The following is a 25050-nucleotide window of genomic DNA, read 5'->3' as shown; positions in this document are numbered from 1 at the left end:
TTTAGCATTTTCCAAAAAATTGCCAAATTTCCATGAAATTCCCATTGAAAAGAACGAGACATTTTTTCAAAGTTCCAAAACTCCCACATTTTTTATCCGATTCAAACCGTTCCAACTTCAAAATATTCAGCCTGTACAGGAATTGTGTGCTCCCTTTCAACAATTAGTCATTTTGAAGTTTACGCAGTTCCTTCAGGAATTGTTCATCCAGTTGAAAAATAACATCTGTCTCGCTATCTTGTGTCAGAAAAAAACACAAACATCAGCAACTCAGTTTCTTTCGCTTTTCATGGTTTTGCTCACTTTTTTTCTGGAACTATCTCCCTCTCCATGTGAGACAGGCCCCTTCTTTGGCTATTTTTAAGACCCTTCTTAAAACCCATTTTTATTCACTGGCTTTTTTAACCTAGAATGAGACTTTAAACTGTTTTTAACTTTTTAACTGCTTTTTATCTAAACAAAATGTTCTTAGGGTAATTTGTATTTGCTTTTTCAATGTGTATTTTACTACTGTTTTAAATTTCATTTTTTAGTCTGTCCTTTGCCTCTATTTCTTTGTGGTGTACAGCCCTTTGCTCTTCAACTGTGGTTGTTTTTAAAGGGCTTTATATAAAGTTGGTATGGTATGGTATGTTCTCCACAGAGCTCATAAAAACTGCATGCACATATGTCATGGACAATTATGCAGATGAAATGATGAAGTTAGTTAATATTTACTAAAGCATAATATTTTGTAATATGTGAATGATTATAATTATTGTAAAAAAAAAATCAAAATTTTGAATGCAGCTGAGATAGGCTCCAGCATCCCCCGCAACCCCAAAAGGGACAAGCGGTAGAAAATGGATGGAGGGATATAATTATAATAATGCATTTATCAAAAATAATTATTTTTAAAAAATACATAAAAACGTTTTATGAGGAAATCTTTTTGAATGATTTCATGCGTTTCCTGTGTCCAGATGTGATACCTGAGGTGAGGTCATAGAGTGTGGTAACAGCAGTGATGAACTGGCAGCAGAAGCGTGGACTGGCGCTGTGGATATTCTGCAAGGTGGGCACTGAACCTGGCATCATGCTGCAGTAGTCGTCGACCAGAACTTGCGCCAGACGCACACAATACACACAGTGGGTCCTCTGTCAAAGAGATGCAGGACACAAAAGGTTATACTTGCAACCGTGAAGCTCAAAATGTTGTATTGCAATGTTTGCAGGTGTTTTTGGGGGATGGTTGCATATGACCACTGTTTGCGATACTATGTTGACATGTGAACTAAAGTATCTAAGGGCATTTATTGTCAAAGCGCAGGGTTGTTGTTTTTTTTTTATATCGCTCAACACGGCGTAAAGCTCCGGTTGTGTTGATTGAGCGATTGATGTCCCTCTGCGGCAGCTACGTAGTTTAACTGCAGTTGCAGCGTTGCGCCACTATAGAGGCGCTACATCGACAACAGTGCACCGGAAAGACCTGAAGCAACTACCGAAGATGAAACAGATCAAATCGTGTTTTTTCCCGCTACTTGGTGCATAATGTTGACCGCCGTAACAAGTGGATTTCTGCCATCAGAGCATGATAGAGACGGATCACAAGACTCTTATAGAACACTCCAGACTGTGCTGTGAACATTTTGTCTGTGGTAAGTGAACACAGCTCGTAGTGTTGGCTTCGTTTCCAACCTTTTGTGACTACCCTATTTTTCGGACTATAAGTCGCAGTTTTTTTCATAGTTTGGCCGGGGGTGCGACTTATACTCAGGAGCGACTTATGTGTGAAATTATTAACACATTACCGTAAAATATCAAATAACATTATTTAGCTCATTCACGTAAGAGACTAGACGTGTAAGATTTCATGGGATTTAGCGATTAGGAGTGACAGATTGTTTGGTAAACGTATAGCATGTTCTATATGTTATAGTTATTTGAATGACTCTTACCATAATATGTTACGTTAACATACCAGGCACGTTCTCAGTTGGTTATTTATGCCTCATATAACGTACACTTATTCAGCCTGTTGTTCACTATTCTTTATTTATTTTAAATTGCCTTTCAAATGTCTATTCTTGGTGTTGGCTTTTATCAAATAAATGTCCCCAAAAAATGCAATTTATACTCCAGTGCGACTTATATGTTTTTTTTCCTTCTTCATTATGCATTTTCGGCCGGTGCGACTTATACTCCGGAGCAACTTATACTCCGAAAAATACGGTAATTATAATAGATCGATTGATTGAAAAATGTATTAGAAGTAGGGATGTCCGATAATATCGGACTGTCGATATTATCGGCCGAGAAATGCTTTAAAATGTAATATCGTGCATATCTTATGTAGTATTTATTTATTTATTTTACCTTATTTATCTTTTATATATTTGTTAGATTAAATCCAAGTTTGCATATATTCATGTGTGTCTATATTTGTTGTGGGCACTATATGACAATTACCTTGGGAATTAAAGTGGGTGGGTATTGTAAGGGGTGGGGTTTACTATGTTACATATTGTAAAATGTGCAGATACCGCAACTTGCTGTTGCCATGATCCAACATACTGTACTGTCTGCAAAATTCAATAAAAATATTTGGGGAAAATAAAAATGTAATATCGTAAATTATCGGTATCGGTTTCAAAATTATCGGTATCGATTTCAAAAAGTAAAATTTATGACTTTTTAAAACACCGCTGTACGCAGCGGTACACGGACGTAGGGAGAAGTACAGAGCGCCATAAACCTTTAAGGCACTCCCTTTGCGTGCCGGCCCAATCACATAATATCTATGGCTTTTCACACACACAAGTGAATGCCACACATACTTGGTCAACAGCCATACAGGTCACACTGAGGGTGGCCGTATAAACAACTTTAACACTGTTACAAATTTGCGCCACACTGTAAACCCACACCAAGCAAGAGTGACAAACACATTTCGGGAGAACATCCGCACCGTAACACAACATAAACACGACAGAACAAATACCCAGAACCCCTTGCAGCAATAACTCTTCTGGGACGCTACAATAAACACCCCCACCACCTCCTACCCCCCTCCCCCACCTCAATCTCCTCATGCTCTCTCAGGGAGAGCATGTCCCAAATTCCAAGCTGCTGTTTTGAGGCATGTTAAAAAAAATAATGCACTTTGTGACTTCAATAATAAATATGGCAGTGCCATGTTGGCATTTTCTTCCATAACTTGAGTTGATTTACTTTGGAAAACCTTGTTACATTGTTTAATGCATCCAGCGGGGCATCACAACAAAATTAGGCATAATAATGTGTTAATTCCACGACTGTATATATCGGTATCGGTTGATATCGGAATCGCTAATTAAGAGTTGGACAATATCGGAATATCGGCAAAAAAAGCCATTATCGGGCATCTCTAATTAGAAGTGTGCATAGAATCGGGTAGAGTTTCACGACGGTACAGATGAAGCATGGTGGTGGCGGCATCGTGCTGTGGGGATGTTTTTCAGCGACGGGAACTGGAAGAGTAGTCAGGATAGAGGGAAAGAGGAACGCAGCAATGTACAAAGAAATCTTGGATGAAGCTTGAGAGGTGTGGCAAAGAGCAATGGGCAAAACTGGCCAAAAATAGGTGTGCCAAGTTTCTAGCATCCTATTCAAAAAGACTGCAAAGACTGAAAAGGTGCATCAACTACTCAGTGGCCTAGTGGTTAGAGTGTCCGCCCTGAGATCGGTAGGTCGTGAGTTCAAACCCCGGCCGAGTCATACCAAAGACTATAAAAATGGGACCCATTACCTCCCTGCTTGGCACTCAGCATCAAGGGTTGGAATTGGGGATTAAATCACCAGAAATGATTCCTGGGCGCGGCCACCGCTGCTGCTCACTGCTCCCCTCACCTCCCAGAGGGTGAACAAGGGGATGGGTCAAATGCAGAGGACAAATTTCACCACACCTAGTGTGTGTGAGACAATCATTGGTACTTTAACTTTAACTTAAAGTATTGAGCAAAGGCTGTTAATACCGTACTCTTATTATATATTTTTAAATACAATTGGCAAATTTAAAACATAAGGTATTGTCTGTAGAATTCTTAGGACAAAAATGAATGTATTCATTTCTGAATTATAAGGCTGTAACATGTGAAGTGAATTATATTTATATAGCGCTTTTCTCTAGTGACTCAAAGCGCTTTTACATAGTGAAACCCAATATCTAAGTTACATTTAAACCAGTGTGGGTGGCACTGGGAGCGGGTGGGTAAAGTGCCTTGCCCAAGGACACAGCGGCAGTGACTAGAATGGCGGAAGCGGGGATCGAACCTGGAACCCTCAACTTGCTGGCACGGCCACTCTACCAACCGAGCGATACCGCCCCATCTTAACATACTTAACAACCTAACATAATATTTATAGAAATGTATATTAAAAAAAATAATATTTTTTTATTTATAGTTATATATATATTATAGTAATATTATATTTTTAGAAAAATATATACATCCATCCATTCTCCACCGCCTATCCCCTACGGGGCCGCGGGGGGGCGCTGGAGCCCATCCCAGCTGCAATCATTTATATTATATTTAAACAGTTGTGAAAAGATGTACACAAAGTAAAGATTGTGAAAGTAAAAAGCAAACAAACTGGAAAAACAAGACAGACAAAAAAAAAAATGTGTGGAAAAAGTGAGGCGCTGTGAATACTTTCGGGATCCATAGTATACTAGCACAAGTTCAGTTTAGTGTATTCACCTGTAGCCAGTTGGCAGCACACTCCAGGATGGGAACTCGACTCACGGCGACTGCCATGGAGACCAGTTTTCCGAGCAGTGCCATGCGGCTGTCATCCGCCTGGTTGCCTTGGAGGCTGAAGAGGGCGGAGAACATGAGCTGGCGGACATTGTCGCGGCTCTGTTCCTGGAAACAGCTGCACATGATCTCCAGAAGCTGGAGCTCCTGCAGCGCGCTCATTCTCTAAAAGACAAAAAAAAAAGGCAGCGGTTATTAGCGGTGTCTATTTTTGTTTTGTTTACAAAATTCAGTATACACAATGTCATGCCTTACCCTGGTCAGGGCGTTCCTGTCCTTGGGTGCATGGAGAATGAATTCCTCCACCAGTTCTAAGGTTTTGGTGTCCACCTGGGGCGGCTGCCTTCCGGACTGAACCAGGTTACTGATGTAGATGTCCAGGTGGTACAGCAGCTCCTTGGCGGCACTCAGCACGTCACGAGGCAGCAGGGACTGACGTATATCACCCATCACTACCTAACGGACATGGAAATTACATTTTGCAATCATTTCCTCCACACTTTGATATGATTAATTTGAAAACATAGGCATGTTTCTAGGGCTGGGCGATATATGGAATATACTCGATATATCGCGGGTTTGTCTCTGTGCGATGTAGAAAATGACTATATCCTGATATTGGAGTATACGTTCTCACGCAGTTGCTTTTAGCTGCGGGCATTAGACTACAGGCTTTTCGCAATATTTCTACTCTCTCCTTCTCACACAGACATAAAACAAGCGCACCTATGTCACATACTGTCATCTGGTAACAAATATAGGAAGAATTAATTCCCAAGAAAACGGGGTCCATCGTCTGGCGGTGGCTTGGCTTTAAGCGGGAAGATGTTGAACAGACAACCGTAATATGTCAAGTAGGCGGCAAAAGTGTTGCTACAAAAAGTAGCATTACTGCTAATTTGTAGCATGACTTGAAAAGTCACCCGCTAGAGAATGAAGAGTGCTTGAAACTCTGCATGTCGATGTGGGGAGGCGTGGCCGGCAGACCAACAGCGAGACAGGGCACGCCGGGGCCGACCCCAAGATGGCGGCGAGGATCGACGCCGTAATAAATGTCAGGTGCGTGGATCGCCCGGCTGTGCACAATTGCGTAATCCCCTCTGTGTGTAAATGGGGCGGCAGCCGAGAACGACGGGGCAGAAGGTGTTGGAGAGCTAGCAGCACATGCAGCGCGGAAGAGACAGAGAGCGAGACGAAGACGACGACGCGGCAGGCTGAAAATCGAACCGAAGAGCGAGCAGGGAAGAGGAGCTGAAAAGCGACCCGACGAGACTGAGTTTACTTGAAAAAATAAACAAAGTCAAAACTGCTCGACGTCATGTCTGTGCTTGGTGGTCCATGGAACCCGGACGACAGTGAGAGACCGTCAAAGTCAACATCTCCATTCGGTGCCACACCCAACAAAATGCCAAAGCAACCATTTCCACATCAACACCGTATGAAAAAAATAGTCAACAACAGAAGGAGATAACGTCCGCAGGAACCTACCACATAGCGAAGGACATACAATATTTGATTTCCTATTATGCAGCTCATTTTTATTTGACACTCATTGAAATATCTTGTGTGACATCATGCACAAAAGTGCACTTTAATTGTTTTAAACTATTGTAGTGGTGTTCTGTACAAAAAGTGCACTTTAATTTAGTGTTGTTTTTATATGTCATCTTAGTGACATCATGCACAAAAGTGCACTAATAGCTTGTTTTAAAATGTCTCTGACAATCTTGCACTTTCTGTTTTGAAATGACATGAATGTTTGTGCCACTGCTTAATAACTGTTTAATAAATACAGTTTTGGTCAATTTCCCTCTCTGCATGAAAGTTTAAAATGAGCATATATTAATGCAGTATGAACAAGAATGTTTTAATGTAGACACATAGAATCATCATACTGCTGTGATTATATGCATCAAGTGTTCATTCAAGGCTAAGGCAAAATATGGAGATATACATCGTGTATCGTGACATGGCCTAAAAATATCGAGATATTAAAAAAAGGCTATATCGCCCAGCCCTATATTGGAGTATACGTTCTCACGCAGTTGCTTTTAGCTGCGGGCATTACACTAAAGGCTTTTCTCAATCTTTCTACTCTCTCCTTCTCACACAGACATAAAACAAGTGCACCTTTTTACATATGTCACATACTGTCATCTGGTAACAAATGAAGGAAGAATTAATTCCCAAGAAAACGGGGTCCATCGTCTGGCGGTGGCTTGGCTTTAAGCGGGAAGATGTTGAACAGACAACCGTAATATGTCAAGTAGGCGGCAAAAGTGTTGCTACAAAAAGTAGCATTACTGCTAATTTGTAGCATGACTTGAAAAGTCACCCGCTAGAGAATGAAGAGTGCTTGAAACTCTGCATGTCGATGTGGGGAGGCGTGGCCGGCAGACCAACAGCGAGACAGGGCACGCCGGGGCCGACCCCAAGATGGCGGCGAGGATCGACGCCGTAATAAATGTCAGGTGCGTGGATCGCCCGGCTGTGCACAATTGCGTAATCCCCTCTGTGTGTAAAAGGGGCGGCAGCCGAGAACGACGGGGCAGAAGGTGTTGGAGAGCTAGCAGCACATGCAGCGCGGAAGAGACAGAGAGCGAGACGAAGACGACGATGCGGCAGGCTGAAAATCGAACCGAAGAGCGAGCAGGGAAGAGGAGCTGAAAAGCGACCCGACGAGACTGAGTTTACTTGAAAAAATAAACAAAGTCAAAACTGCTCGACGTCATGTCTGTGCTTGGTGGTCCATGGAACCCGGACGACAGTGAGAGACCGTCAAAGTCAACATCTCCATTCGGTGCCACACCCAACAAAATGCCAAAGCAACCATTTCCACATCAACACCGTATGAAAAAAATAGTCAACAACAGAAGGAGATAACGTCCGCAGGAACCTACCACATAGCGAAGGACATACAATATTTGATTTCCTATTATGCAGCTCATTTTTATTTGACACTCATTGAAATATCTTGTGTGACATCATGCACAAAAGTGCACTTTAATTGTTTTAAACTATTGTAGTGGTGTTCTGTACAAAAAGTGCACTTTAATTTAGTGTTGTTTTTATATGTCATCTTAGTGACATCATGCACAAAAGTGCACTAATAGCTTGTTTTAAAATGTCTCTGACAATCTTGCACTTTCTGTTTTGAAATGACATGAATGTTTGTGCCACTGCTTAATAACTGTTTAATAAATACAGTTTTGGTCAATTTCCCTCTCTGCATGAAAGTTTAAAATGAGCATATATTAATGCAGTATGAACAAGAATGTTTTAATGTAGACACATAGAATCATCATACTGCTGTGATTATATGCATCAAGTGTTCATTCAAGGCTAAGGCAAAATATGGAGATATACATCGTGTATCGTGACATGGCCTAAAAATATCGAGATATTAAAAAAAGGCTATATCGCCCAGCCCTATATTGGAGTATACGTTCTCACGCAGTTGCTTTTAGCTGCGGGCATTACACTACAGGCTTTTCTCAATCTTTCTACTCTCTCCTTCTCACACAGACATAAAACAAGTGCACCTTTTTACATATGTCACATACTGTCATCTGGTAACAAATGAAGGAAGAATTAATTGCCAAGAAAAACAGCACAGGGTCCAACGTCTGGCGGTGGTTTGGCTTCAAGCGGGAAGATGTTGAACAGACAACCGTAATATGTCAAGTAAGTACAAAAAGTAGCAGTACTGCTAATTTGTAGCGGGGGTCGGCAACCCGTGGGTCTAGAGCCGCATCTGTAGCGCCGCCCTAGTGGCTCTCTGGAGCTTTTTCAAAAATGTATGAAAAATGGAAAAAGATGAGGGGAAAAAAATATATTTGTCGTGTTAATATGGTTTCTGTAGGAGGACAAACATGACACAAACCTCCCTAATTGTTATAAAGCACACTGTTTAATATTTAACATGCTTCACTGATTCGAGTATTTGTCGAGCGCCGTTTTGTCCTTGAACTCACCGTAGTTTGTTTACATGTATAACTTTCTCCGACTTTCGAGGACGTGTTTTATGCCACTTCTTTTTCGGTCTCATTTTGTCCACCAAACTTTTAACGTTGTGCATGGATGCACAAAGGTGAGTTTTGTTGATGTTGTTGACTTGTGTGGAGTGCTAATCAGACATATTTGGTCACTGCAAGCTAATCGATGCTAACATGCTATTTAGGCTAGCTATATGTACATATTGCATCATTATGCCTCACTAGTAGGGATGATACTCAAAACCGGTTTTCCCGGTTGTTCGATAAGAAAAGAACCGAGTCATCGGACTCGAATCCCTTTTTGAGAACCGGTACCCGTTATCGAGACCACTATAGTAAAGAAAAAGAGTTGGTTCTTTATTCGAATCCCTGGGAACGAATCCCGTCCCGACCAGAAATGCCCTTTGAGACATCACAAGAAATGACGTCACGTAGCTCAGTCATTAGGAGCAGATAGGGAAAGCAGGAAAAACAATGGACCGGAAAAAGCGCTCCAAGGTGTAATAAAGTTCAAAACAAAAGGTATAATCCAATGAATAACTTTACTGAGAGATTTACAAACACATGATGAACACTTTTACGACCAACCGGAAACATAGCAACCAGGCTAGCAACGCACCTCATTTACGGCAGCTGTCGCAACGTTCTTAAAGCAACCGCAGCACATACATATATATACAACATATCTCCCTTTTTTAACTTTTGTTTTTCTTTCCTTGTAAACAAAACAAAATCACACTGTATATGTGTTGTCTGTCTAATTATAAATAATGCAGACAAGGCGCGTTGGCTGAGTTCTTGACGTTTACTTTCACAGCGTGCTCATAACCTCATTCTTAGCTGCCGGGTGGCGACATGCAACAACACTTTTCAGGGCTACCACGCATGCTCGTCACTCCCGTTGCATGCTGAGTAGTGTAGTTGTTATATTCCCTAGCTCATAACATCACATCTTTCCCCCTATAAAGAAATAATGTTAACTCAAAGTGTATTTATTTTTTTAGCTTTAACTTTTCATTTTTTAGCATTGTAACCACATTTGCAAACAACTTTTCTCTTCATAGAATTTTATTTCAATAAAGAAATAAAGTGCAAAAATGTCAAAGCATCATAACAAACAGTTATGTCAAATAGCAGCAGAAGTGCACTTTTTGGAGAGCTGTATTATTTTCAGTTTTATGCGCAATGGACTGATTTTATTTAACACTATATTATTATTTATACACCTCTCGTGATCACAGAGACAGGTTGTTTTTGTGTTACTGTATATATTTGTTTTTCTGAAAAATCCCACTTAATATACTTTGGGTAACAACAGTCAATATTTATTTATTTAATTTAATTTTTTTAGGGGGGTAAAAGTCAATATTTATTTATTTATTAGATTTTATTTTTTTCTTACATAATAAAAGTGAGTTTTTGTTAAACCAAATATTTTGTGTTTTTTTCCATATACAACAACCTATATGGACTCGATAAGAGAATCGATAAGGAATCGGTTCGATAAGAGGATAGGCTCGAACTCAATAATTTCTTATCAAACATCATCCCTCCTCATTTGTAGGTATATTTGAGGTCATTTAGTTTCCTTTAAGTCCTCTTAATTCAATTTATATCTCATGACACACTATCTGTATGTAATATGGCTTTGAATTTTTTGTGCCTCCAGACAGATTTGTTTTTGTGTTTTTGGTCCGAACCCTGCGCTAGAGAATGAAGAGTGCTTGAAACTCCGCATGTCAACATCTCCGGCCGGTGCCACACCCACAAAATGCCGAAGCAACCATTTCCACATCAACACCGTATTAAAAAAAGGAGATAACGTCCGCAGGAACCTACCACATAGTGAAGAACATACCGTATTTTTCGGAGTATAAGTCGCTACGGAGTATAAGTCGCACCGGCCGAAAATGCACAATAAAGAAGGAAAAAACCATAAGTCGCACTGGAGTATAAGTCGCATTTTTTGGGGAAATTTATTTGATAAAAGCCAACACCAAGAATAGACATTTGAAAGGCAATTTAAAATAAATAAAGAATAGTGAACAACAGGCTGAATAAGTGTACGTTATATGAGGCATAAATAACCAACTGAGAACGTGCCTGGTATGTTAACGTAACATATTATGGTAAGAGTCATTCAAATAACTATAACATATAGAACATGCTATACGTTTACCAAACAATCTGTCACTCCTAATCGCTAAATCCCATGAAATCTTACACGTCTAGTCTCTTACGTGAATGAGCTAAATAATGTTATTTGATATTTTACGGTAATGTGTTAATAATTTCACACATAAGTCGCTCCTGAGTATAAGTCGCACCCCCGGCCAAACTATGAAAAAAACTGCGACTTATAGTCCGAAAAATACGGTACACTATTTGATTTCCTATTATGCAGCTCATTTTTATTTGACGGTTATTGAAATATCTTGTGTGACATCAGGCACAAAAGTGCACTTTATTCGTTTTAAACTATTGTAGTGGCGTTCTGTACAAAAAGTGTACTTTAATTTAGTGTTGTTTTGATATGTCATCTTAGTGACATCATGCACAAAAGTGCACTAATAGCTTGTTTTAAAATGTCTCTGACAATCTTGCACTTTCTGTTTTGAAATGACATGAATGTTTGTGCCACTGCTTAACTGTTTAATAAATCCACTTTTGGTCAATTGACTTAGTTGTGATTTCCCTCTCTGCATGAAAGTTTAAAAGTAGCATATATTAATGCAGTATGAAGAAGAATGTTTTAATGTAGACACACAGAATCATCATACTGCTGTGATTATATGCATCAAGTGTTCATTCAAGGCTAAGGCAAAAATATCAAGATATATATCGTGTATCGTGACATGGCCTAAAAATATTGAGATATCAATAAAAGGCCATATCGCCCAGCCCTAATTGGGAGCTCACTTTTTTAGAAGTGTCATTTAGCAACTCTGCTCTGTTGTTGTTACAATAATGATGTCTTGTTTTCAAAACACCAGTTGTGTATCTAAGTTGTTAAATATAAACATAGGCTGTCCAGCTTTACAATAGTCACTACTTTATGATGGGGACATTAACTCTATGATAGTCACACTACACTTTATGATGGTGACACTACACTTTATGATAGTCACACTACAATATGATAGTCATACTACATTTTATGGTAGTGACGCTACACTTTATGATAGTCACACTACATGTTATGGTAGTGATGCTACACTTTTGTGATCGTGACGCTACACTTTATGATAGTCACACTACACTTTATGATGGTGACACTACACTTTTGTGATTGTGACACTACACTTTATGATAGTCACACTACAATATGATAGTCATACTACATTTTATGGTAGTGACGCTACACTTTATGATAGTCACACTACATGTTATGGTAGTGACGCTACACTTTTGTGATCGTGACGCTACACTTTATGATAGTCACACTACAATATGATAGTCATACTACATTTTATGGTAGTGACGCTACACTTTATGATAGTCACACTACATGTTATGGTAGTGACGCTACACTTTTGTGATCGTGACACTACACTTTATGATAGTCACACTACAATATGATAGTCACACTACATTTTATGGTAGTGACACTACACTTTATGATATTACACTACATTATGATAGTCACACTACATTTTATGGTAGTGACGCTACACTTGTGATCATGACACTACACTTTATGATAGTCACACTACAATATGATAGTCATACTACATTTTATGGTAGTGACACTACACTACGATAGTCACACTACATTTTATAGTAGTGACACTACACTTTTGTGATCGTGACACTACACTTTATGATAGTCACACTACACTTTATGATGGTGACACTACACTTTTGTGATTGTGACACTACACTTTATGATAGTCACACTACAATATGATAGTCACACTACATTTTAAGGTAGTGACACTACACTTTATGGTAGTGACGCTACACTTTTGTGATCGTGATGCTACACTTTTGTGATCGGGCCGCTACACTTTTGTGATCGGGCCGCTACACTTTATGATAGTCACACTACAATATGATAGTCACACTACATTTTATGGTAGTGACACTACAATTTATGATATCACACTACAATATGATAGTCACACTACATTTTATGGTAGTGACGCTACACTTGTGGTTGTGACACTACACTTTATGATAGTCACACTACAATATGATAGTCATACTACATTTTATGGTAGTGACCAGAGGTGTGGACTCGAGTCACATGACTTGGACTCGAGTCAGACTCGAGTCATGAATTTGATGACTTTAGACTCGACTTGACAAAATGTAAAGAGACTTGCAACTCGACTTAGACTTTAACATCAATGACTTGTGACTTCACTTGGACTTGAGCCTTTTGACTTGACATGACTTGCTACTTTCCCCAAAATCCAAATCTTAAAAAGTTATTTGGGAGCGCTCCGTATTTTTCATTTTCTTCGTCTGTGTCTCTCAGCGTGTTGTTCCTGTCAGCTGGTGTGCTGTCAGTACAACAGCCAATCAAAGTAGATCTACGTTGTTTTCATCACGCAGCATTCATCCAATCAAATTGCAGTACAACCACTGAACAAGAGTTGTCAAACAACGTGCCAGTGATAAACAATTATGCCAAAGTTGGTTTCGTTCGGGTATAAAAACTACGACTTGGTCAACAAAAAACGAATTGCCGTATGCAAATCACGCAGTTCTAATATTACAGACGGAGACGCAACAACTTCCAACTTCGTTCGACATTTGAAGTTGCACAAAGAAGGGTAAGTTTTTAATGTAAGATAACGTTTATTGGGTAAGTAACGTGACTTTTATTTGCTGTGTAGTTAAATCAGTGAGGCTGCAAACTCACTGCTAACGTTATAACCGTAGACATCTTATAAGTAAACGCAACATGGAGCGCTACTGCCTACTGGCGCAGACGAGGCGCGGGGCCGCCATCTTGGAGTGGTGATCAGTGCAATTCATTTGGCAGGAGCAATGAACTGTCAGCGCATTTAATTCATCTTACCTCACTGAATACCACTGATTTTCACCCCCTTTTTTGTCATACGTGTAGCTATGATAACAGACACATGTTTTGGTGTGTTTTATTATTCATAGTTTGCTTATCAGTAATATAATATTCTTATACGCTATAAGTGACCAGACGTCCGAGATCAAAACTGGGAATATAATCCCAGAGAAGGGGGGAAAAAACGGTAAACTATTTTTAAATTGAAGAAACAATATGATTAGGTTATATATACATGCGTATATCCTACATAAACAATGTATGAATACATTAGATATCTATATATCTTAGGCACCTATAGACTGTATCTCTGTTGCTTCAGCAGCAGAGTTTATTCTGTCTTGACACTATGTATTGATATTTTCTATTACATTCTTCCCTTAAATGATAATGTTTGCAGTGATTGTTTTATATGTATTATTTTATGTAAGTCGCTTTGGATAAAAGCGTCTGCCATATACTTAAACATATATAAACACCTGAAAGTCCTCATATCAGCTAAAACCACCAATCTGTTTCACTGGATTCAGAATAAAACCAAATTCTGTTTTACCCAACAATGTTAGTATTTGAATATTGTTACTTGAAGACTTATTCCTGGTTACAATTATACTGTTAAGAAAGTATTGTCTTATACTTTGCCTAAAATGAGAATGCATCTTAATCAGTGGCGGCTGGTGAATTTTGTTTTAGGTGTTTGTAAACCAAACCCCTGTAGGGGCGTCATCCTCCCCCAGAAGATTTCTTTGTGATTTTCACATACAAATATTGAAGATCTTTGATCCTTCTCAACTCTGTGGTAATATTATTTTCATAAGATACAACCAATAGTACGTTAATGTTAAATCTTACTTGTGAAAAGTAATCCCCCGATTCCTATTTTCAACAGTCCGCTCATTTGAGCAGGAAAACGCTGAACACCAGCCCGGCATCTTTGTTTTCTACCTGTCAACTGTCAGTTTAGGCTGCTCGCCGGCTCTTCATCACCACTTCAAGATGGCGGCCAAATTGCTCACGTCACAGCAACCAACTACTTATAAGATGTCTATGGTTATAACGTCATTGCAAACACGGCAATCTGTTGCGTCCACTGCAGTTTGCTACCTTATTCATACTTTTTGTCAAGTGATTTTTTTTTAAGCAGGGTTGCATGAGGTACCTACACATAACGTTACGTTAGACAATGTATCACACACAGTAACGTAACGTTAGTCAATGTATCACACACAGTAACGTAACGTTAGTCAATGTATCACACACAGTAACATTACGTTAGTCAATGTATCACACACAGTAACATTACGTTAGTCAATGTATCACACACAGTAACGTAACGTTAGACGGCAGTCAGCAGCACCGCGTATTTTAGCCACCTACAAAAAGACAAACATAGTCAAATAAAGGTCAGTTAAAATGTATACTATATTAAGAATATGTGTACATATTGCATAGGGTCCTGACATCTAAAAAGTACAACTCTGTTCATTGTTATGTTCATATATTTGTTGTGTTTTTCATGTGTACGCACACAAACACACATACAGTATGAGATGAGATCAATGAGATAAGGTAAGAACAGGATAGAAACTGCTGTGGAACTAGTTACAATGCAATATGCCATTGAAATACAATGTTAACACTTTTGTGCAAATAAGTACAGTTGCACTTGTTTTTTTCAAATGTGTTTATTCTGTAGAGGAATGAGTTACATGTTTAAAATGACTGGTTAATAGTGCTATTTTGAAGTGCAATGTCAGCACTATCTTTTTCCCTGCAATTTCAAATGCACTTGTTTTAATAAATAAATACAGCGTTTTAAAAGCATACACAATCTGTGTAAATATATTAGTCTGTGGTTAAACGACTTGAAAGGACTCGAAACTCAAAATGCAGGACTTGGGACTTGACTTGAGACTTTCCAGTCTTGACTTTGGACTTGACTCGGACTTGCCCTGTCTTGACTCGGGACTTGACTCGGACTTGAGGGCAAAGACTTGAGACTTACTTGTGACTTGCAAAGCAATGACTTGGTCCCACCTCTGGTAGTGACGCTACACTTTCGTGATCGCGACACTACACTTTATGATTGTCACACTACATTTTATAGTAGTGACACTACACTTTTGTGATCGTGACGCTACACTTTAAAATAGTGACACTACACTTTACGGTAGTGAGATGACACGTTATTGTAGTGACACTTCACTTTAGGATAGTAACATAGCACTTCAAGATAGTGAAAATACACTGTATGATAGTCACACTACACTTTATAATAGTCACGCTACACTTTATGATAGTCACGCTACACTTTATGATAGTCACGCTACACTTTATGATAGTCACGCTACACTTTATGATAGTGAAATTAGAGGGGTCTCCAACATTTAGCTGGTGATACGGTAACTTACCAAAGAGTCAAATAATATTTTCTGCATGTTCTTCATAGTTGCATAGGTAGATAGTACTTTATTGTACTATCTAAGTGTTATGCACATGACTGTGCACCAGTGCACAATGAAAGGTCCATAAAGACATGGATGACAGAGTCTGGTGAGGATGAACTTGACTGGCCTGTACAGAGTCCTGACCTGAACCCAATAGAACACCTTTGGGATGAATTAGAACGGAGACTGAAAGCCAGGCCTTCAGTGTGTGACCTCACCAATGCAGTTTAGGAAGAATGGTGGAAAATACCTATAAACACACTCCGCAACCTTGTGGACAGCCTTCCCAGAAGAGTTAAAGCTGTAATAGCTGCAAAAGGTGGACCCACATCATATTGAACCCTATGGGTTAGGAATGGGATGGCAGCTAGCATGTAATGCTAACGTCGCCGTTTTCCGCGCCACAAACACAACGTGAGCGTCAATTACCGGCACAGCAGCAACAAATTCATCGCAGTTATTGAGAAAAATGCTCACCTTTGATAGAATTCGCAATAAATGTTGAATAGTAGAAGGATGACGGCGGAGAGTGAATGGCCGCTCGACGTTTCCGGGACAATTTCCTGTTGCTACGGAAGCCCCAGTGGGGAGAACGGTGTCGCCTTCGCCTTTTACTGTGAGACGCAAATAACAAAAGAAGTGTGTTTTATTATTAAAATAACAAAAGACGTATTATTACCTCTTAATGATACATATTCAGATTAGACTGGTTAAAACACACTTTTATTAGAATATTTAGCAAAAAAATAAAAAAATAAACTATTAATAAAACCAATGTATTGTAATGACCTGCTGGAGTTGATGGTGTGTTCCTGAGTGAGTGATGGTCAGAATTTCCATTGTTTTTGAACGTATCACGCCTGTAAGGTGATTGGCTGAGAGGGAGGAAGCGTTCGTTGTTGCGGAAATGAAGTTAGACTTGCATGTGGAAGTTGAGCTGTATGATTAAGAGCATAAAAGCCCTTAAATTGATATCCTCGTTGAAAACATTTAAAGTGATTTAGGTAGCCCTTTTTGTCTTTAAAAAAAAAATTATTTTGTTTTTATTTTTTAGTATTAGTGCTCTAGCTGTATTTGCTTTGGTTTTCTTTCCTTGATGTTGAAAGTGCCTTGACTTTTGTGTGAATTATAAATGTGTATGTTTGTTGTTCAATAAAAAATAGAAAATAAATAAAAGTTTTAAAAAAACGTCAGACTTTGTGTGCACTTTTTCTGGACGCTACAGTATTATATAATCACGTGTTTATGTTTAGGTACCTTAGTCACGGGTTCGTTTTGGTTGCATGCATTTTATTTTTTATTTTTTTTAGTTTTGTTAATAGCAAAAATGTTGTTCTTCTATTCACATACTTAAAAAAATAATAATAATAATTTAAAAAAAGGGGGGGGGGGGGAGCACCTTTTCGTCCTATTAATCCGCTATTGTCTCCTCCGTAGTGGGAGAGGAAACAGTGCACGCTGTGTGTGCGCGCTCCCGCCGCCACTCCATCCCACAGTCACACACTTTGCATCGTCCCGTTCGCTGTCGGGAAACATCCCACGGCACGCAAAGATGACCATCAACACTCTGGCGAGAGGAGGCTCGCACCGGGAACAAATGACATGCTTTCGCAAGGTAAGACTCAAGAAATATATATATATTTTATTTGCAGTATATCAGTATATATAAACACCTCCAATAATAAACATTTGCCAAATTAATTAGCAAAAAAAATAAAAAAAAAATAAAAAAGCATGATCTAGAATCTAAATACATGCAACAGAATGTGATAAAATATTATTTACATACATTTCTGGCAAGTTTGAATATGTTAAAATGATCTAAATTCAAATATAAACATAATATAGTGCAACAAAGCTAGTCAAAGATCCTCTATTTGACAAGATTGCTCTACTGTTTTTAAGAACCTTGCACCACAAGATCCATTATTTGAGAGTATCATGCTGTTGTTAAGAATAGTATAGTCAAAGATCCTTTACATGTCAAGAGTGCTCTGCTGTTTTTAAGAATGCACGCGACAAAGCTATAGTCAAAGATCCTTTCTATGTCAAGATGGCTCTGCAAGTTTTTTAGGACCTGCCATGACATGATCCGCTTTAGGAGCTCTCTGTTGTTCATAAGGACCGACTGCAACAAAGCCAGTCAAAGATCCACCTATTTGACAGGATTGCTCTACTGTTTTTTAAGAACCTTGCACCACAAGATCCATTATTTAAGAGTATCATGCTGTTTTTAAGAATAGTATAGTCAAAGATCCTTTACATGTCAAGAGTGCTCTGCTGTTTTTAAGAACCTACAGTGACAAAGCTAGTCAAAGATCCTTTATGTGTCAAGATGGCTCTGCAGTTTTTTAAGACCTGCCATGACATGATCCGCTGCAGGAGCTCTCTGTTGTTCATAAGGACCGACTGCAACAAAGCCAGTCAAAGATCCTCTATTTGACAGGATTGCTCTACTGTTTTTAAGAACCTTTCACCACGAGATACGTTATTTAAGAGTATAATGCTGTTTTAAAGAATGCTATAGTCAAAGATCCTTTACGTTTCAAGAGTGCTCTGCTGTTTTTAAGAATGTACGCGACAAAGCTATAGTCAAAGATCCTTTATATGTCAAGATGGCTACTGCAGTTTCTTAGGACTTGTTATGACATGGTCCGCTGCAGGAACCCTCTGTTGTTCATAAGGACCGACTGCAACAAAGCCAGTCAAAGATCCTCTATATTTCAAAAAAGGCAAGAGCTCTCTACTGTTTGTTTTTTTAACCTTGCACCACTACAAATGATGATCTAAATTCAAATATAAACATCATGAAGTGCAACAAAGCCAGTCAAAGATCCTCTATATGACAAGATTGCTCTACTGTTTTTTAAGAACCTTGCACCACAAGATCCATTATTTGAGAGGATCATGCTGTTTTTAAGAATGTATGCGTCAAAACTATAGTCAAAGATCTTTTATATGTCAAGAGTGCTATGCTGTTTTTAAGAACCTATTGTGACAAATCTAGTCAAAGATCCTTTATATGTCAAGATGGCTCTGCAGTTTTTTAGGACTTGTTATGACATGATTCGCTGCAGGAGCTCTCTGTTGTTCATAAGGACCGACTGCAACAAAGCCAGTCAAAGATCATCTATATTTAAAAAAAGGCAAGAGCTCTCTGCTGTTTTTTTAACCTTGCACAAGTGATGATCTAAATTCAAATATAAACATCATGTAGTGCAACAAAGCCAGTCAAAGATCCTCTATTTGACAGGATTACTCTACTGTTTTTAAGAACCTTGCACCACAAGATCCATTATTTGAGAGTATCATGGTGTTTTTAAGAATAGTATAGTCAAAGATCCTTTATATGTCAAGATGGCTCTGCAGTTTCTTAGGACTTGTTATGACATGGTCCGCTGCAGGAACCCTCTGTTGTTCATAAGGACCGACTGCAACAAAGCCAGTCAAAGATCCTCTATATTTCAAAAAAGGCAAGAGCTCTCTACTGTTTGTTTTTTTAACCTTGCACCACTACAAATGATGATCTAAATTCAAATATAAACATCATGAAGTGCAACAAAGCCAGTCAAAGATCCTCTATATGACAAGATTGCTCTACAGTTTTTTAAGAACCTTGCACCACAAGATCCATTATTTGAGAGGATCATGCTGTTTTTAAGAATGTATGCGTCAAAACTATAGTCAAAGATCTTTTATATGTCAAGAGTGCTATGCTGTTTTTAAGAACCTATTGTGACAAATCTAGTCAAAGATCCTTTATATGTCAAGATGGCTCTGCAGTTTTTTAGGACTTGTTATGACATGATTCGCTGCAGGAGCTCTCTGTTGTTCATAAGGACCGACTGCAACAAAGCCAGTCAAAGATCATCTATATTTAAAAAAAGGCAAGAGCTCTCTGCTGTTTTTTTAACCTTGCACAAGTGATGATCTAAATTCAAATATAAACATCATGTAGTGCAACAAAGCCAGTCAAAGATCCTCTATTTGACAGGATTACTCTACTGTTTTTAAGAACCTTGCACCACAAGATCCATTATTTGAGAGTATCATGGTGTTTTTAAGAATAGTATAGTCAAAGATCCTTTATATGTCAAGAGTGCTCTGCTGTTTTTAAGAATGTATGTGACAAAGCTATATTCAAAGATCCTTTATATGTCAAGATGGCTACTGCAGTTTTTTAGGACCTGCCATGACATGATCCGCTGCAGGATCTCTCTTTTGTTCATAAGGACCGACTGCAACAAAGCCAGCCAAAGATCCTCTATATTTAAAAAAAGGCAAAAGCTCTCTGCTGTTTTTTTTTTAACCTTGCACCACTACAAGTGATGATCGAAATTCAAATATAAACAGAATATAGTGCAACAAAGCCAGTCAAAGATCCTCTATTTGACAGGATTGCTCTACTGTTTTTAAGAACTTTGCACCACGAGATCCGTAATTTGAGAGGATCATGCTGTTTTTAAGAATGCTATAGTCAAAGATCCTTTATATGTCAAGAGTGCTCTGCTGTTTTTAAGAATGTACGCGACAAAGCTATAGTCAAAGATCCTTTATATGTCAAGATGGCTACTGCAGTTTCTTAGGACTTGTTATGACATGATCCGCTGCAGGAACTCTCTGTTGTTCATAAGGACCGACTGCAACAAAGCCAGTCAAAGATCCTCTATTTGACAGGATTGCTCTACTGTTTTTAAGAAACTTGCACCACGAGATCCATTATTTGTGTGGATCATGCTGTTTTTAAGAATGTACCCCAGCAAAGTTATAGTCAAAATCCTTTATATGTCAAGAGTGCTCTGCTGTTTTTAAGAACCTACAGTGACAAAGCTAGTCAAAGATCCTTTAAATGTCTAGATGGGTCTGCAAGTTTTTTAGGACCTGCCATCACATGATCCGCTGCAGGAACTCTCTGTTGTTCATAAGGACCGACTGCAACAAAGCCAGTCAAAGATCCTCTATATGACAGGATTGCTCTACTGTTTTTAAAAACCTTGCACCACAAGATCCATTATTTGAGAGTATCATGTTGTTTTTAAGAATAGTATAGTCAAAGATCCTTTACACGTCAAGAGGGCTCTGCTGTTTTTCAGAACCTACAGTGACAAAGCTAGTCAAAGATCCTTTATGTGTCAAGATGGCTCTGCAGTTTTTTAAGACCTGCCATGACATGTTTCGCTGCAGGAGCTCTCTGTTTTTCATAAGGACCGACTGCAACAAAGCCAGTCAAAGATCCTCTATTTGACAAGATTGCTCTACTGTTTTTTAAAACCTTGCACCACAAGATCCATTATTTGGGAGGATCATGCTGTTTTTAAGAATGCTCAAAGATCCTTTACGTTTCAAGAGTGCTCTGCGGTTTTTAAGAATGTACGCGACAAAGCTATATTCAAAGATCCTTTATATGTCAAGATGGGTCTGCAGTTTTTTAGGACTTGCCACAACATGATCCACTGCAGGAGCTCTCTGTTGTTCATAAGGACCGACTGCAACAAAGCCAGTCAAAGATCCTCTATTTGACAGGATTGCTCTTCTGTTTTTAAGAACCTTGCACCACAAGATCCATTATTAGAGAGTTTTTAAGAATACTATAGTCAAAGATCCTTTATATGTCAAGAGTGCGCTGCTGTTTTTAAGAATGTACACGACAAAGCTACAGTCAAAGATCCTTTATATGTCAAGATGGCTCTGCAGTTTTTTAGGACTTGCCACGACATGATCCGCTGCAGGAGCTCTCTGTTGTTCATAAGGACCGACTGCAACAAAACCAGCCAAAGATCCTCTATATATCAAAAAGGCAAGAGCTCTCTCCTGTTTTTTTTAACCTTGCACCACTACAAGATCTATCATCTAACAGGATTTTGCTGCTCTTTTTAGGAACATACAGCTACAAATCTTGTCAAAGATCATCTAAATGTCAAGAGCGCTCTGCAAAAACGCCAGTCAAAGATCCTCTGTATGACAGCACTACTCTGCTGTTTTTACGGGCCTACTGCAGAAACATTAGTCAAAGAGCCTAGAAATGTCAGAAGCACTCTGCTGTTTTTAAGAACCTACTGAAAAGATGCTAGTAAAACATTTTTTTAATGATAGTTGGCTTTTGCTGTTTTTAGGGATCGACTGCAATGCAACAAAGATCCTCTATGTAACAGGAGCTGTCTGCTATGTGTTCTTAAAGTAAAATATTTTCTATAAAATTCCCTCTGCCATTTTTAAGGACCTACTGCGAAAACACCAGCCAGAGATCCTCTAAATGTCAAGAGCGCTTGGCTGTTTTTAAGAACCTACTGTAAAAATGCCAGTCAAAGATCCTCTATATATGTCAAGAACGCTCTGCTGTTTTCTGGAATCTACTGCAAAAATGCCAGTCATTGGTATTCTTGATGACATGTGCTTTCACCAGTAAAAAAAAAAAAAGATGGAACTACTGTGCTGTTTTTGGAGACTTACTGCAAAAAAAGTTGCCAAAGATCCTCTAAATATTACGAGCGCTCAGCTGTTTTTAAAGACATCTTGTAAAAATGCCAGTAAAAAAAAAGATGGAACCACTCTGCTGTTTTTGGAGACTTACTGCAAAAACAGTTGCCAAAGATCCTCGAAATATCAAGAGTGCTCAGCTGTTTTTAAAGACATCTTGTAAAAACACCAGTAAGAAGATAGCCCCATTCTGCTGTTTTTAGGGATCCACTGCAAAAGCACTTGTCAAAGACAAAAGCCTACAGCAAAAATGCAAGTCACAGATATTTTGTATGACAGGATCCTTATGTTGTTTTTAGGCACCTCCTGTTAAAACCACCAGTAAGAAGATCGCACCAATGTGCTGTTTTTAGGGATGTCCTGTAAAAAAAACACCAGTAAGAAAATAGCACCATTCTGCTGTTTTTAGGGATCAACTGCAAAAACACTTGTCAAGGACAAAAACCTACTGTAAAAATGCAAGTCATAGATATTCTGTAGGCAGGATCCTTCTGCTGTTTTTAGGGACCTACTGTTAAAAAAACACCAGTAAGAAGATAGCACCAATGTGCTGTTTTTAGGGATTTACTGCAAAAGCACTTGTCAAAGACAAAAACCAACTGCAAAAATGCAAGTCACAGATATTCTGTAGGCAGGATCCTTCTGCTGTTTTCGGGGACCCCCTGTAAAAAAACACCAGTAAGAAGATAGCACCATTCTGCTGTTTTTAGGGATCTACTGCAAAAACACTTGTCAAAGACAAAAACTTACTGCAAAAATGCAAGTCACAGATATTCTGTATGACAGGATCCTTCTGCTGTTTTTAGGGACCTCCTGTTAAAAACACCAGTAAGATAGCACCAATATGCTGTTTTTAGGGATGTCCTGTAAAAAAACACCAGTAAGAAAATAGCACCATTCTGCTGTTTTTAGGGATCCACTGAAAAAACACTTGTCAAAGACAAAAATCTACTGCAAAAATGCAAGTCACAGATATTCTGTATGACAGGATCCTTATGCTGTTTTTAGGGACCTCCTGTAAAAAAAATACCAGTAAGAAGATAGCACCAATGTGCTGTTTTTAGGGATCCACAGCAAAAACACTTGTCAAAGACAAAAATCTACTGCAAAAATGCAAGTCACAGATATTCTGTATGACAGGATCCTTCTGCTGTTTTTAGGGACCTCCTATTAAAAACACCAGTAAGAAGATTGCACCAATGTGCTGTTTTTGGGGATTTACTGCAAAAACACTTGTCAAAGACAAAAATCTACTGCAAAAATGCAAGTCACAGATATTCTGTATGACAGGATCCTTACGCTGTTTTTAGGGACCTCCTGTAAAAAAATACCAGTAAGAAGATAGCACCAATGTGCTGTTTTTAGGGATTTACAACAAAAATACTTGTCAAAGATTTCCTAAAGGTTAAAAGCGCCCGGCTGTTTTTAAGAATCTACTAAAAAAATACCAGTGAAAAATCTTTGGTATGACTATGAATATAAATATATGAATATTAATTTGCTGTTTTTAAGGGCTTCTTGTAAAATTGCCAGCAAAAAGTTCCCACCACTCTGCTGTTTTTAGGCACCTACTGCAAAAACTCTTACCAAAGATCCTGCAAATGCCAAGAGCGCTTTGCTCTTATAAAGAACCTACTGCAACAAAGAAAGCCAAAGATCCTCTTTATATGTCGAGAGCGCTCGGCTGTTTTTAAGAACCTACTGCAAAAATGCCCTTTTAAAAATCTTCCTTGCTGTTTTTGGGGACCAATACAATACTCTATGTGACAAGAGCTCTCCTTGTTATCTGTTTTTAAAAACGTAAATGTCAAGGGCACTCAGATGTTTTTAGGAACCTAAAAATAGCAAAATCATCTCGCAAGAGAATCAGAGATATTTTTTAAGGACAGGCTGTTTTTAAGGACCTCCTGCAACAAAGCCTGTCAAAGAACTTTTCTACATGTCAAGAGCGCTTGGCTGTTTTAAGGAATCTAGAGAACTGAAAAGATGCCAGCCAAAAATCTTCTATATGACTACGGTAACATTATTTTGCTGTTTTTAAGGACCTCCTGTATAATCAAAAGTAAAAAAAGATAGCATTACCTAGTGTAAAAACGCTAGATCACTCGGCTGTTTTTAAGAACCCACTTCAAAAATGCCCGTCAAAGATCTTCTATACGACAACATTATGTTGCTATTTTTAAGGACCTAAACTGCTACAGTGCCACAAAGATCCTGTTTGTGACAGGACCTCTTTGCTATTTGTTCTTCTGCTGTTTTTAAGAACCTACAACGACAAGATCCTCTAACATGAGTGCTTTGCTTCTTTTTTTTTTTTTTAAATC

The 25050-nt window shown here is 38.7% G+C and overlaps 2 protein-coding genes across 3 annotated transcripts in view; one reads left to right on the top strand and one right to left on the bottom strand.

Annotated features, from left to right (window-relative positions):
* ints15 (integrator complex subunit 15) overlaps positions 1–17058 on the bottom strand; it is a 39023-nt gene extending 21965 nt beyond the window's left edge. Inside the window, exons 1-5 of one of the 2 annotated variants that reach the window (XM_061928416.2) lie at positions 17039–17058; positions 16727–16863; positions 5034–5234; positions 4722–4943; positions 972–1137 (exon numbers count right to left, since the gene is read on the bottom strand). In XM_061928416.2, coding sequence (XP_061784400.1) covers positions 972–1137; positions 4722–4943; positions 5034–5228 — 583 coding nt within the window. In that variant the 5' untranslated portion in view covers positions 5229–5234; positions 16727–16863; positions 17039–17058. The other variant, XM_061928426.2, reaches the window with a different exon arrangement.
* A 639-nt stretch (positions 17059–17697) lies between these two features.
* Positions 17698–25050, top strand: part of rgs11 (regulator of G protein signaling 11) — a 35660-nt gene continuing 28307 nt past the window's right edge. The window contains exon 1 of the mRNA XM_061934776.1: positions 17698–17864. Coding sequence (XP_061790760.1) covers positions 17802–17864 — 63 coding nt within the window. The 5' untranslated portion in view covers positions 17698–17801. The remainder of the gene's footprint in view (positions 17865–25050) is intronic.

The sequence above is a fragment of the Nerophis lumbriciformis genome, linkage group LG03, assembly GCF_033978685.3.
Source record: "Nerophis lumbriciformis linkage group LG03, RoL_Nlum_v2.1, whole genome shotgun sequence".
NCBI lineage: Eukaryota > Metazoa > Chordata > Actinopteri > Syngnathiformes > Syngnathidae > Nerophis > Nerophis lumbriciformis.
Note: the sequence above shows the minus strand (reverse complement) of the source record. Positions and strands in the feature narration are given on the sequence as shown.